Raw genomic sequence first — 12,998 nt, 5'->3', positions numbered from 1 at the left:
ATCTATAGACTATTTGAATCCATGTAGAGTGTCTTTAAGGGTCACTCCTAGTGACAAAATTAGTACATAAGAAAAATAAATTCTGGGCATTTACTCAATCTTTCCCTGAGGTAGTCTATCCCAAAGCTATTTTGTCCCCTTTGTTGCTATAACAAGAACAAAGAATATTGAATTTTAGAGACATTTGTATGTATTGTTTTACACTAAAAACCTCCCTATGCAGGGCCATGGAGTTATTTATTTATTTTTTAAATAATTCCTTAGATTGATTTATCTATTGATGTTTATGGCATGAATAGTTTCTAGCATAAATGCCAGTTTTTTAGCTCCTAGGTCAAATTTACATTCCTTTGATTATTAAGCGGTTCAGATAACACATTATGTCAGCACAATTTCTGTTGGGACTCTTGAATTAGAAAACATGAATGTCCCAAGTTATTGTCCCATAACTTCTTCACCTGGGGAAGGAGAGGTTCTCAGCCTTCCTGCTACCTCTGGCCTTGCTAACTGATGCTCCCAGTGTCAAGTGTACAGCCTCCACTTTGAAACCTGAGCTGTATTTTTACTAACTCAGGTTACTATATTGTAGAAGTACTTTCATCCACTAGTACAAGAAATATATACTTAGGAAAGCATGAGGGAAACTGAGAGGTGCTCTGGATCTGAGTGTGGACTCATTGTGGAGGTGTATATGTGTTCACTTCCTTGGTAGGGGACTGTAAGTGGATACTACAAAGAAGCAGGCTTCACATTTCAAGATTCTTTCCTATTTTTCTCTATTTGTATTTTCCTAAGGCAATTAACATGGGTTCTACATAAAGTTAGAGTTACACCTGGGATCAGAATTGGGCATTTTTTAAAATTTTAATTTGTTATATATGACAACAGAAAGCATTACAATTCATATTACACATATAGAGCACAACTTTTTATATCTCTGGTTGTACACAAAGTAGAGTCACATTCTTCATGTCTTTATACATGTACTTAGGGTAATGATGACCATCTCTTTCCACCATCTTTCCTACCTCTATGTCCCCTCCCTTTCCCTCCTTCCCCTTTTCCCCTTTGCCCTGTCTAGAGTTCATTTAATCCCCACCCCCCTTGCAGCATATTATGAATCAGCATCCTTAAATCAGAGAAATCATTTGGCATTTGATTTTGGGGGATTGGCTAATTTCACTTAGTATTATATTCTCCAGCTCCATCCATTTACCTGCAAATGCCATGGTTTTATTCTCTTTTAATGCTGAGTAATATTCCATTGTGTATATATACCACATTTTCTTTATCCATTCATCTACTGAAGGCCTTCTAGTTTGGTTCCACAGTTAAGCTATTGTGAATTGTGCTTCTATGAACAATGATGTGGCTGTGTCCCTGTAGTATAATGTTTTTAAGTCCTTTGGGTAAGAACTGGGAATTTTGACTTATTTTTTTTTTTATTTTAAATAGATTGGATAGTTACTTTTAAACATAGAACTTTGGTAATTCTCTGCTCCTTTAAGAGAAAACAGTTATATCCCACTCTTCAATTCCTTTAAATTCCATTATAAAAGTGAGCTTAAGGAGTTATTTTGCCTACATAACTGCATTTATTTAACAACTTGATCAACAGGTAATGCAATGCATATTACCCTCAGCCCCATTGTTAGGCCACTATAGTAGATGCTAGGTGGAAGGAAATAGGGCTCAAATCAATCAAATCCCATTCTCATTCTAGTGTAGTGGACGGAGTGAGGGAGCGCCTGGGAGGAAACTTTAGATACAGCAAAGGGAACGAAGGGGAAGAGTGGGGGCAGGGGTGTAGGAAAGATGGTGGAATGAGATGGACATCATTACCCTATGTATGAAAACACGAATGGTGTGACCCTATTTTGTGTAAAACCAGACATGAAAAATTGTGCTCTTTATGTGTACTGTGAATTGAAATTCAGTCTGATGTCTTATATAACAAATTAGAATAAATAAATTTTTCAAAAAAGAATGAATTGAATACAACTTTCCTATGTTCGTATATGAATACACAAACAGTGTAATGCCACATCACATGCAACCACAAGAATGGGATCCTAATTAGAACTTACACTTCACACATGTAAAATACGTCAAAATATACTCTACTGTCATATCCTGAAAAGAACAAATAAAAAAAGAAAAAAACTGACAAACAGTAATACTGCTGTCTTTACAATTTAAAAAAGGACTAGATCAATGGATTAGTAGATATATATTTATGCATTTCCTAGAAGGAATTATAAAAAAGAAGTTGTAAAGGATATTTTTTTTTAATTTTTATGGATTTCAATAATTGGAATTTACTAACTTTATACATATTCTTCTATATTTATATTTAATATCAATGGAACATATGCATTGTAGGATAACTATTTTTCCTCTTTATAACTCTAGTAAGAATACCATCTTGCATACAGTACATGGCAGTCTATAAACATGACCTTCAGGGGGAGTGTGCAGAATGCTCTACAAGGGACAGGTGGGAACGAGGAGGGGGACAGGAGGAGGCAGCATCAAAAGATGGTCTATTTTGTTTAATAAATAATATTCTGCTGTTTTTAAAGACTCTTTGTCTTAGACACCGTTCCATGATGTTTCACCTTCCAGTAACAGGGTTTCTAATGTGTAGTTAGGTAAATTATTTGCTGCTTCTCAGAAGTGCTGCTGCTTTACATTATCCTCTTCAGCACCAGTGCTTCACTTATCTTTACCATATAATGGACCAAATGTAGCTGTCAGCAAATTCTTTGTGCCTCATCAACTTGAAACATCAGCTTTCTCTGTTTGAGACAATAATATTATGTAATTCCCCTGACAGGCTGTGGTTTTTCCTCTTAAAACCATTTTGTCATACCAGGAAACAATTATCAGAGAATGGTTGCAAATTAAAAAAAAAAAAAAGATGGTGCTTTAATCCTTAAGACAGAGAGGTGATCTGGAGCTCATTATTCAGGCCATAATATGATGTATCAGAAAGTGATTAGCTCTGTCTTGTTTCTAGGCAGCTCTTCTCAGCTTCTATCGTCACCATGGGACATTCTCTTTCCTGGAAGGCTAACTTCCCACGTACAGACTGTCTGTGAGACTAAATATAAGGAGTAATCCATTACTGAGGAGTAAAATTAGGAACATGTATGCGAATTATACTTTCTTTGGAGGGTGCTATTAACTTTTTTATTTATTTCCACTTTGGGGTTTATATTCCTCTGCCAAGTTTAGCCTAAATGATAGGGGTAAGCATGTGTCTGACACTTATAAATATAACCCATGTAATTTGCTTATTCTGTTAATGCAAACTGTTATTAGAAGAGCAGTATGATTCCTTTGAAGAGATCTCGTTGGTTGCTTACTTTACAGTTCTTTTTGAACCTGTGGCCATACAACTACTGTGATAATATTTTAGTGAATATTTGATCTTTTTTGTCCCATTCCCAAATTATGTAATAAATCACAAGAACTGCTTGAAATTCATTTCTTCTTACCTCTGATGATAAGAACATGGAAAGTAAGATGTTGGAAAGTGTGGGTTTAGAAGTCACGAGAACCTAGTTCTAGGTATAAATATGCCAACAACTACCACAAATTACCTGACAGTTCATTAAACTTTTGTTTTCCTTACTGAAAAAATAAAGAGTTTAAATTAGATAAATTTGGGAATCCTATAACAGACAGGAACTAAGTGCTTTCTAAAACAACATTTTATCACACCAGGAGCTCCCAAATTGCTACAACTCCCTTATTAGAGTATATAAAACAATTTCATGTTAAACAGGATACTGTGTCTCAAAAGGAAATGTAACCAAATAGCCTCCTTTGCTATATGCAAAAGATTTTACATCTCTCAAACATAATAATTCTGTGTGGTAACATTCAAACAATTTTTGCCATGTAAATTGTGGTTTAAATTTGGAGCAACTTGCTAGTTTTGCATCTAGAAATATACACACACACACAAGCACATTTAAGAAGTCTGTCATATATCATGTAAAGGGCAAAAATGAGCATAAAGTGAACACTCTAACAAAATATGCAGAACTATTAGAAGCCTCCAATATTTACATGTTAAATTGAAGGTATTTTACATTTTCAAGAGAAAATGTCTTTTACCAAAAGTTTGCTAAGCAAATTCTTTATTGTTTTTTATTTTATTTTATTTTGCTTAAAACAGCAAGTCTTATAAACCACTAGATCATCATTTCTGTTTGTATATTGCATGTTTCACATTTAATTTAAAGTTTGGAAGATGAGAAATACTCCACAAAGCAAGCAAACAGTAATTACTTCTTCATAATTACCATGAAACTTTATTGCCATGCATTGTTATAATTATATTTTAAATACTCCCCATTTGCATGATAGACCATAATGTCTCCTAGCACATTGCAATCTGTGGCTTATAACAGCATCTCACATCCACAAAGGGCTCTTCGTCATTTAGTCTCTATTTTAACTACTGTTAAAGGAGACTCCAGAAAATTAATTGGCACCGTAATCCTGCAATAAGAAAATTGTAGGCAATACAATATTTCTGTGCTACTGAAATCTTCTCATTATTCAGAGGAGTTCATGTTTAACTTCTAAGACATCTTCTTCTCTCAGTTAAGGAGCGAGTCATAATCAAGCTAGTTCTCACAAATCACCTTGGGATAGGGTTTAAATGCAGATGTTGATTGATTTTTTTCTGAGGTGGAGAGTGGAAAGGACTCAGATTCTTCACTTCTAAAGCACTCCCAGGTGGTAATACTACTGCTGGTGGCCCTTATGTCTTACTGAGAATAGCATCCTATTTATGTATTATCTGTAGCTAAGGGCAAAATACTTTTAACAGCATGAACACACATGCATATATACTTCACACACATACATTCAGGTGCCCATACATCTACTTTATCCAGCCTCCTACTGTGAGCACTTTCTACACTGAAGTCTCACAGTAAATTGCTACCATCAATGGGTTAATTTAACACAAGCAGAAATAACATTTTACCTGTGAAATTCTACCAGGATAAATTCACTCTGAGGCGAGCTGGGATAGAGTCAAGAAGGCTTCCTTGTAGTTTACCAAGTGGAGAGTGTAGATGTGCGGAAGTTGGGAAAGAAAATTCCAGGAAAGAGGGAGGACATTTAGAGGTGGTACTAGAAATCCTTCAAGGGGTGGGAGGTTGTGGGTAAAGGTAAGATTAAGAGGACACAATTCTCTCTTCTAATCAAGGGAATTTTATCTTGCAGGTATTTGGAAATCACACGAGAACTAGAAAATTGCATAAATCTTAACATAACTCTTAATTCACTCAATTTGCTAATGTTTTCCCTGCCACTTTCGATGAAATATGCCCCTTTGGGAAAGTAATTTAGAATTAGGCTCCTAGAATTCAAGGGTAATATTATAATACTTATCCATCCTTTTAAAATGAAGTATTTGGAAATTCATTTTGGGAGATTTATTTTTAATTTTTTTTCATGTAGTAAAAAACATCGTTCTAGGGTTGTGGCTCAGGCGTAGATTCCTTGCCTAGCACATGTGAGGCACCGGGTTCAATCCTCCAGCACTACATTAAAAATAAACAAATAAAGTTGTGTCCATGTACAACTTAAAATATATTTTTTAAAAGACATTGCCTGGTATATTTTCCCATCATAATCATTTTTGGATTAATAGAGTTGCATCTGATCTTTGAACATGGCAATATAAACAAGTACAAATAGGTCATTTTCACTCTCTTCGCCCAACAGCTTTTGAATACCCTTGAATATCAGGGTGGCTGAAAGCAAGAGACCTTTGAGAAATTGTGAAATTCACAAAGACAATCCTCAAAGACATCTCAGTTGAAAGCTAATAAATTCTTACTATATGGCTTTTTAAATTTTGCTTAATGCTAAAATAGTTCTTCCAAAGTGTTTTTTTTTTTAATTATAAAGCTTCAATGTAACATTAAAAATTGAGAATCTCATATTCTACATATATTTGACCCTTGGAAAGCTAGAATATGGTTTTTGACAATATTTGTTTCAGTGATACTTCTGCAAAATTTTTTATTATACCAGTGGGCAGGTGAGTTCCTGGGGTGAATACTTCATTCAAGTCCTTTTACTGCAAATGTTGCCAGTTAATTCTATAGCTACCGAGTTTCCACAAAAAAGGCTTTTAAATATGCACATGTTCTGATGTAAGTACAGGTGTTTGGGTATACATATGTACATATATAAATACATATTTCTAGATCAATCCCCTTGTCTAAATAAATGTACAATGTATGTAAAGATATTTAAGACATATATTTAAATTAATGCAATGAGGAAAACACTTGCTATATAAGAGAATTTTAATTTCCATAATAAAAAATTAGAACTTTGGTGGATTAGAACTCCTGATAGAACTCTTGCAACTAAGTAACAAAATAATGGTAATGGCAATAGTAATGAGAAACAAAAGCAAAAAAAAAAAAAAAGAGGGGGGAGAAACAAGGAGCATATGTTATACACAGTTTTAGGTTAAAACAGAACAGTAATGTGGCCAGCTTCAGGAGATAATGGGGTCTTAGTTCTGGTGAAGACCCAGGAGAGTCACCCCAGGAGAGTCACCAGTGCTGAAGTGCCCAGATGGTCTAATGACAAGCTATAGTCAACATGAGCAATTCTGCAAACACAGATCCTCTCTAGGAACACATCTTTTTCTTGTGCTTGGAGTATAGTCACACATTGTGTTGATGAGCCTCCGTGGAATTAAAATGAAACAAGCCTGATGAAAATAAAGTTGAGTTGATTAAACACTCTGAACTCTGACAATGACAAGTGATCCGGTCTCACAGCCTTTAACTGGGAACTGCTAACAGGGATGCTGAGCAATAATGATTGTTGCAGCAAATGCGGGATTTTTATTTACGGATGTTCCATAGACTCTTGAGCCCTTTATATGCATTAATTTATGCAATTTTCACAGCAGCTCTATGAGGCATTTAACATTATTATCTCCATCCTATACATGATAAAAACGAATCACAGAAATATCTTTTTTTTTAAATAACATGTCCGGTTTCTTACAGATTTTAAGTTGAGGAGACAGACATCAGGCCTTGAAAAAAAAACTGGTACCACTAACAATTAAATGCACCCAAATTAACCTTTACCCAAAGTAAAGCCTATAGAAACATGCACTATTTAAAAAGAATTCAGTTTTATATTCTATACTTGTAGAACTAGAGGGTTTTTTTTTTCCCCATTCACCTCAAATAAATCAGTATTAAGGATGCAATAAAGGTAATCCTTCTTCAGAGAGTAGAAAGTCTGACTCATGAAAGCCATTATCCAAAGAAGTATAAAAGGTATAATTTAAATAATTTAAGAAAGGATTACCATTTACAAGTTGGAAAAGGAACCTCAGACTTTCTGTGGCCACTAATCAATGTATTGTTGCTGCCAAAGGACATAATACATTTCTGGAAATTATCAGGGAAGATTTAGAAACAAAATAAGAAAGTTGGTCCCTCTTAAAGTTCAAATATAATTTCCTAATAACAGGAGTCTTATTATATTAAAGAAAAAAATGGGATGAGGGCTAAGGAAGGAAGGAAGAGGCACTGTCACATTCACCTAAGACTTAACTCCCGAGGAGACAGTCAGATTCTTTCCCATGATGCATCTGGTTCCTCATGACTCTTTAGACATGAGCTGGGGAACATGGAAACAGATCTGGACAGAAATGAAAGTTCTATGTGTGGCCAATTCCATTTATTGGAACACAGTGCACAGAGGAGTGCCAAGACCTTTTCTTCCTTGAGGATGATACTTGGGAAATGAAGCACGACTTCTGTTGAGGACTAGGGCAATAATTGCACTTAGTGGTTTAACTGCTACCTGGCTTTGAATACCAATTCTATGACCTGGGGAAAGCCACTTAACCATTCTGAATTTCGATTCCCTCACTTGCAAAATAGGGGAAAATTTCAACTACTTCTTAAGGTTAGTATGAGGATTAAGTGCGATCATCTATGTAAAATGGAAGGGTTTTTTTATGAGCACCAAACACTAAAAGAAATTTTTTTCTTTGGATAAGATTACATGTGAATAGAAATTTCTAACTTTGGGGAGTGATGAATATGTTTGACAGTGATGAAGGGTATACAGATATGTGAACATATTAAAATTTACAAATTCTATACAATGGAAATGTGTAGTTGGTTTTGTGTCTGTTGAATCAATGTAGCTGTTAAAAACAAAACAAAAATCAGTGTTTCTATGATTTTGTGTGCATTTGTAAATTTAGTTGATAGATATTTCTTAGCTAATAGAGGCACAGGACATGATAACCCTCCTCAGAAGAACTGGACCCAGTTCTTTAGGGCAGGAAATGAAAGGTACTTATAGGTTCACATTTTTTGAGAAATTTGTAATTTTATCAATGATGAATTTATACATTAGCACGACTTCCCATTGAATGGACAGATGTATTCTGAAGTTCTGGGATAGAAGATTCTACAGAAAGGAATGATTTTGAATAGTATATATAATTTTGAAATCTCACTAGAACTATTCTTGCTCATGAAATACTGAGATCCAGTGATTGGATTTAGCTAATTCATTTGGAGTGAGAATTTACATCAATTCTAATGTAAAGACAGTAGCTTTCCACAGACATTCTATGATGTCCTCTTTATCTTGTGTGATATCTATAGTTTCACAAAATCATGGAAGTCAGAGCTTTAATAACTCTGACTTGTTTAGAGCATTAATTGAAGTTAATTTTCAGCTAAAATTTTTTCTCAGTAAAGAAAGGAGTGATTCATTTTGGTTTTCAAACTGTAAACTTACAAAATAATATTGGGCTTATTCAAGCCAATAAACGAACAAATTAACCTGCCCAGGTATCTTAATGTGTTGACGAAGTCATTAAGCCAATATAGCTTTCTTTTACAGTCTAATAGTGATATGGAGGGAGACGCCAATCTCAAAGAATAATTTGCCCTATTGGATGTTTAAGATTCATCCTATGTTTTCTCTGATATGCGGATGCAAATTCACACTAAAGAGGAAAGAGAATTGAGGTGTTTTGGACTAGGCACAGGAGAATGAAGGGAGAGGGGGCATGGGGGTAAGAATGATAGTAGAATGAATTGGACATTATTACTGTATGTGCATATGATCACATGACCTATGTGATTCTACACAGGTACAACCAGATGAATGAGAAGATATATTCCATTTATGTATGATGTGTCAAAATGTATTCTACTGTCATTTATAACTAATTAGAACAAATAAAAAACTTGAAAAGAAAGAAAAGATTCATCATTCATCCTTTCTCACTGTCATCATTGTAAGAGAAGTTCCGACATACTTTAGTTTTGATCATTTCCTCTTAGGAAATCAGTTTACTGAAGTCCGACAGGACCTTCTAACGAATCTATGAGTCATGAGTTATAGTCATGTACTTTGACTATGTTTTATCATGTGTGTCCACTTAATATTCTAATAATTGTTCTCCCTGGGATTCTGTCGAGATTTTACTGGTAAACTGCAGTGAAAAGAGTGGGGTGGAGGATTAACTTTTAACCTTTTTGGAATTGCAAAAGATTGATGAGAAAACACAGCTAATTTGATTGCAATTAGAAAAATCTTTCCCTTTTTTAGAAAGCAGCTCCCAAGCATCTATTTTGAAAATTGAACCCAGCAGTTTCTATAGTGAAAATACAGTTGCCTTGAGGGAGAAATATTCATCCACACACAAATACAGATTCTGGATGTTTCTAACTTAACTGTAAAAGTTGGTGCTTGCCTCTTTTAAAGCGAGCTCACATTGTACTTCAACAGACTGTTTTTTCAACAATATCTATGATATCCTTTTATGGTCTGCCAGTACTTTTTTGAAGCCCACTTAGAACAGCAGCCAACAAAATTGAGACTAAAAGATATTGAGGCCAAATATTTTTTCAGAACCAAGATGTTACTTCAAAAGATCTTCATTACAAAGCACTACTGTGACTCAAATAATCACTTATTTTTTAAGGGGGATTTGCTAACATGGAATTTGTTTCTTATCTTCTCAGCCCCCAGTGAGCCTTTACTGTGCAAGTTCGCAGATGGAGGACAAAAGAAGAGACAGAATCAAAGCAAATATACCCAGAATGGGAGGCCTTGGCCCAGAGAAGGAGAGGTGAGTCCTGACTGAAAACCTTTGCTCAGAAATTTGGCAACAAATATCTCTCAGAAGACATCTGGGGCCATGATGAAATTTGGTCCCATGGAAAACCAAATGCCTTCAAAGGGGCAAAGAAACAGGCCTACATTTCACATATCCAGTATAAAATTATGTGAGGAAGAACATAGGACTTAAAAACCAGCTTTGGTTCTGTACCACATTAACTGTTCTGTCTTTAACCATACTTGAACCTGAAAAGAGCTCATTGGAAGACTTAAGAATAGGTTAGTCATTATAAAATAGTTATAAAAGAATGGTATGATTATTTAAGAAAATAGTTTCACTGAAATCCATATGGAGAGTTGAATGTATATTGAGAAAGGCAAGCAAAAAAATTAGGATTTATTTTGTCCTGCCATTGATAGTCTACTTGCACAGGTACATGTGTTCGTAAACTCACTGCTGCTGCTCTATTTATGTATATGTCAATTTAAAATATGGCATTTCTGTTGGTCAAGAAGGAGGAAGTAAATTTGATGCACTCATGGTTCTGTTCTTCACAAGTGAGAGGAAGAGAAAGCTCTTTCCAGTTAACCATGCATTGACCCTCCTGATAGAAATCAGCAGAAAGGCAAGCTCTCTGGATCCAGTGTCACATGGGGATAGATTCCTTTTGGTTACTTTATTTCTGAAAGAAGACAAGGAAAAGGTGTCTAGGCTTACATGAGGGTTTTGTTTTGTTTTGTTTTTGTTTTTGTTTTCATGTGAGATGGAATGGAGTTGTTTAAATGACTTGAATAAATGCCATTTTGGCCAAGGCCATAGCTTCAACAGGAGAGATTTATTTTGTACTTCTAATTCAAAACACCTACTTCATCCACTCATCACTGAAGAGTCAGTGCATTTGACGTGGCATTTTATACTTTCAACACTGAGAGAGTAGTTGTAAAAAAGAAAGGAAACTGGGATTTTTCTTAGCAAGCCTTTTAGCCTATTTTCAGGTTCTCGGCTTGCTATCTGTTTCCATGAAGGTCTCAAAACCCTTCTAAAAGTGTATAGTTATGTTCAAGGACCTACAGAACCTACCACTCTTTACAATAAGGCATGAAATACAGAATTGGCACTGAGCCTCAGAAGCTAATAGAAAAAGGAAAGAGTTTTCTTATTGTCGATTTCAGAAAGGAAGTTTATGTTGTGTTTGTAAAAGGAGGTGGGAGAATGATCCAGGTGTCCTCGTCATGGGGTTGAGTGTTTTACAGATAACCTTCTTCCCAGAAGGAGAGCAGATACTTGTGACAGCACTTACTGCATCCTTCCCAGACCAAACATCCATAGTCAGAATGACTCACTTGACCTTTAAAATGTGGTTGGATAAAATATCCAATTAAAGGTATTTTGGATCATAGATTATAACCCCAAAGTCAAGACTCAATGAAGTACTTTAGCTCTAATGACTGAAACTTCAGTTCCTGCCTCCTCAAGTACCTGTACTATTACCTTCATCCTGTCGATAGTGATTGCAGAACAACACTTGACTGGGATCCCTGTTTCTTGGAAACCAAATCAACAAACAGAAATGTGGACTTACAGCTATCACCCTGCTATTATATACAGAACTAAGGGTTTTAGCTCTGGGGATGATGAACCACATGTACCACAGTGTGAAAGCATTGTAGGGACAAGTTTATAACCCAGAGCGCCTTAAAATTTAAATGTTGGCCTTAAAAGTATATTCCTAATACTTGTTTTCAAGATTCTTTTTTTTTTAAGGACTATATATTTTCCTGTTGAATTATGAAAATCAAGGGGTCATAGTAAATTTATCAGCAAAATTATACTCCAGACTTTTAGAAAATTGTAAAGAGATCAGGAAAATAAATGACAAGCATTAAAAATGTTTATCAAGTACCTTGTTTGGGGGATGAGCATGTTAATTCATACACCTAGATTGTGAATCTAGAAGTAAGCACACTAAGGATGCTGGATCACTTTCCACTTCATTCTATAATTTTCATTTCTACTTTTTTTTTGCATTACACTTATTAGAGCAATCTAAAGGATATTAACAAAATATAACATAATACAAATAATCCCACAAGCACTATGTAATTAATTTTTATGTTCCTGTAAATTCTAACTACATATTTCATGGGGATTCTAGTTGTTGTTGTTGCTTGTCCATACTTCAACACTTCTGAAATGCAGTCTCCTCTTGTTGTGGGGGCAGGGAGTAATTTACAAGAAGGTCTGTTTTTGCTCCTTTCAGTCACCTGGGGGCACTATTTACACTGTCTGCTTAAGCTTTGTGGCCACACTGATTACAATAAAAGCCCACCTCTAGAGGCTGGGGATATAGTCCGGTTGGAGGAGTGCTTGATTAGCATGCATAAGGCTTTGGGTTCAAACCTCAGCTTCACTGGAACTTGCCTCAAGTTCATTTCTAAGGGGTGATTTGTTGTTGTTGTTGTTTTGTTTGTTTGTTTGTTTGTTTGTTTAAATGCATACTACAGTGGGCATTTTAACTTGATAAGAAGATCCTTCTGGGTGTTTATTTTTACTCATTTGTTTTTCTTGGTTTAAAAGACAATGGTACACCTCTCCATCATTGTTGTCTTATATAAGATAAAACAGTTAATTATTCTGAGTCAGAATTTGAGGTAATAGAACAGAAGACAATGTTTCTTTTTCCTCTCTTGAAAGGATAGTAGAAAACATAATCTGAAAAGGATTTCTGATAAATACTTAAAATAAAAAACCAGTGGATTGCAAGCATTTTAGAAGTACCATAAACATGAAAATTGATATGCTAACTATAACTTTAACTTATTATTTAAATCTGGGGTTT

The 12,998-nt window shown here is 35.0% G+C and overlaps 1 protein-coding gene across 11 annotated transcripts in view; it reads left to right on the top strand.

Moving 5' to 3' along the window:
* The window catches only part of Rbms3 (RNA binding motif single stranded interacting protein 3), a 1,302,406-nt gene that overhangs the window by 1,154,310 nt on the left and 135,098 nt on the right, over nt 1–12,998 (top strand). For all 11 annotated transcript variants that reach the window (XM_048795444.1, XM_048795441.1, XM_048795440.1 and 8 more), the window contains one exon: nt 10,062–10,168. In XM_048795444.1, the coding sequence (XP_048651401.1) occupies nt 10,062–10,168 (107 nt within the window). The remainder of the gene's footprint in view (nt 1–10,061; nt 10,169–12,998) is intronic.

This window comes from Marmota marmota, unplaced genomic scaffold, assembly GCF_001458135.2.
Source record: "Marmota marmota marmota unplaced genomic scaffold, marMar, whole genome shotgun sequence".
Taxonomy (NCBI): Eukaryota; Metazoa; Chordata; class Mammalia; order Rodentia; family Sciuridae; genus Marmota; species Marmota marmota.
This window is presented reverse-complemented; position numbering and strand designations above follow the sequence as displayed.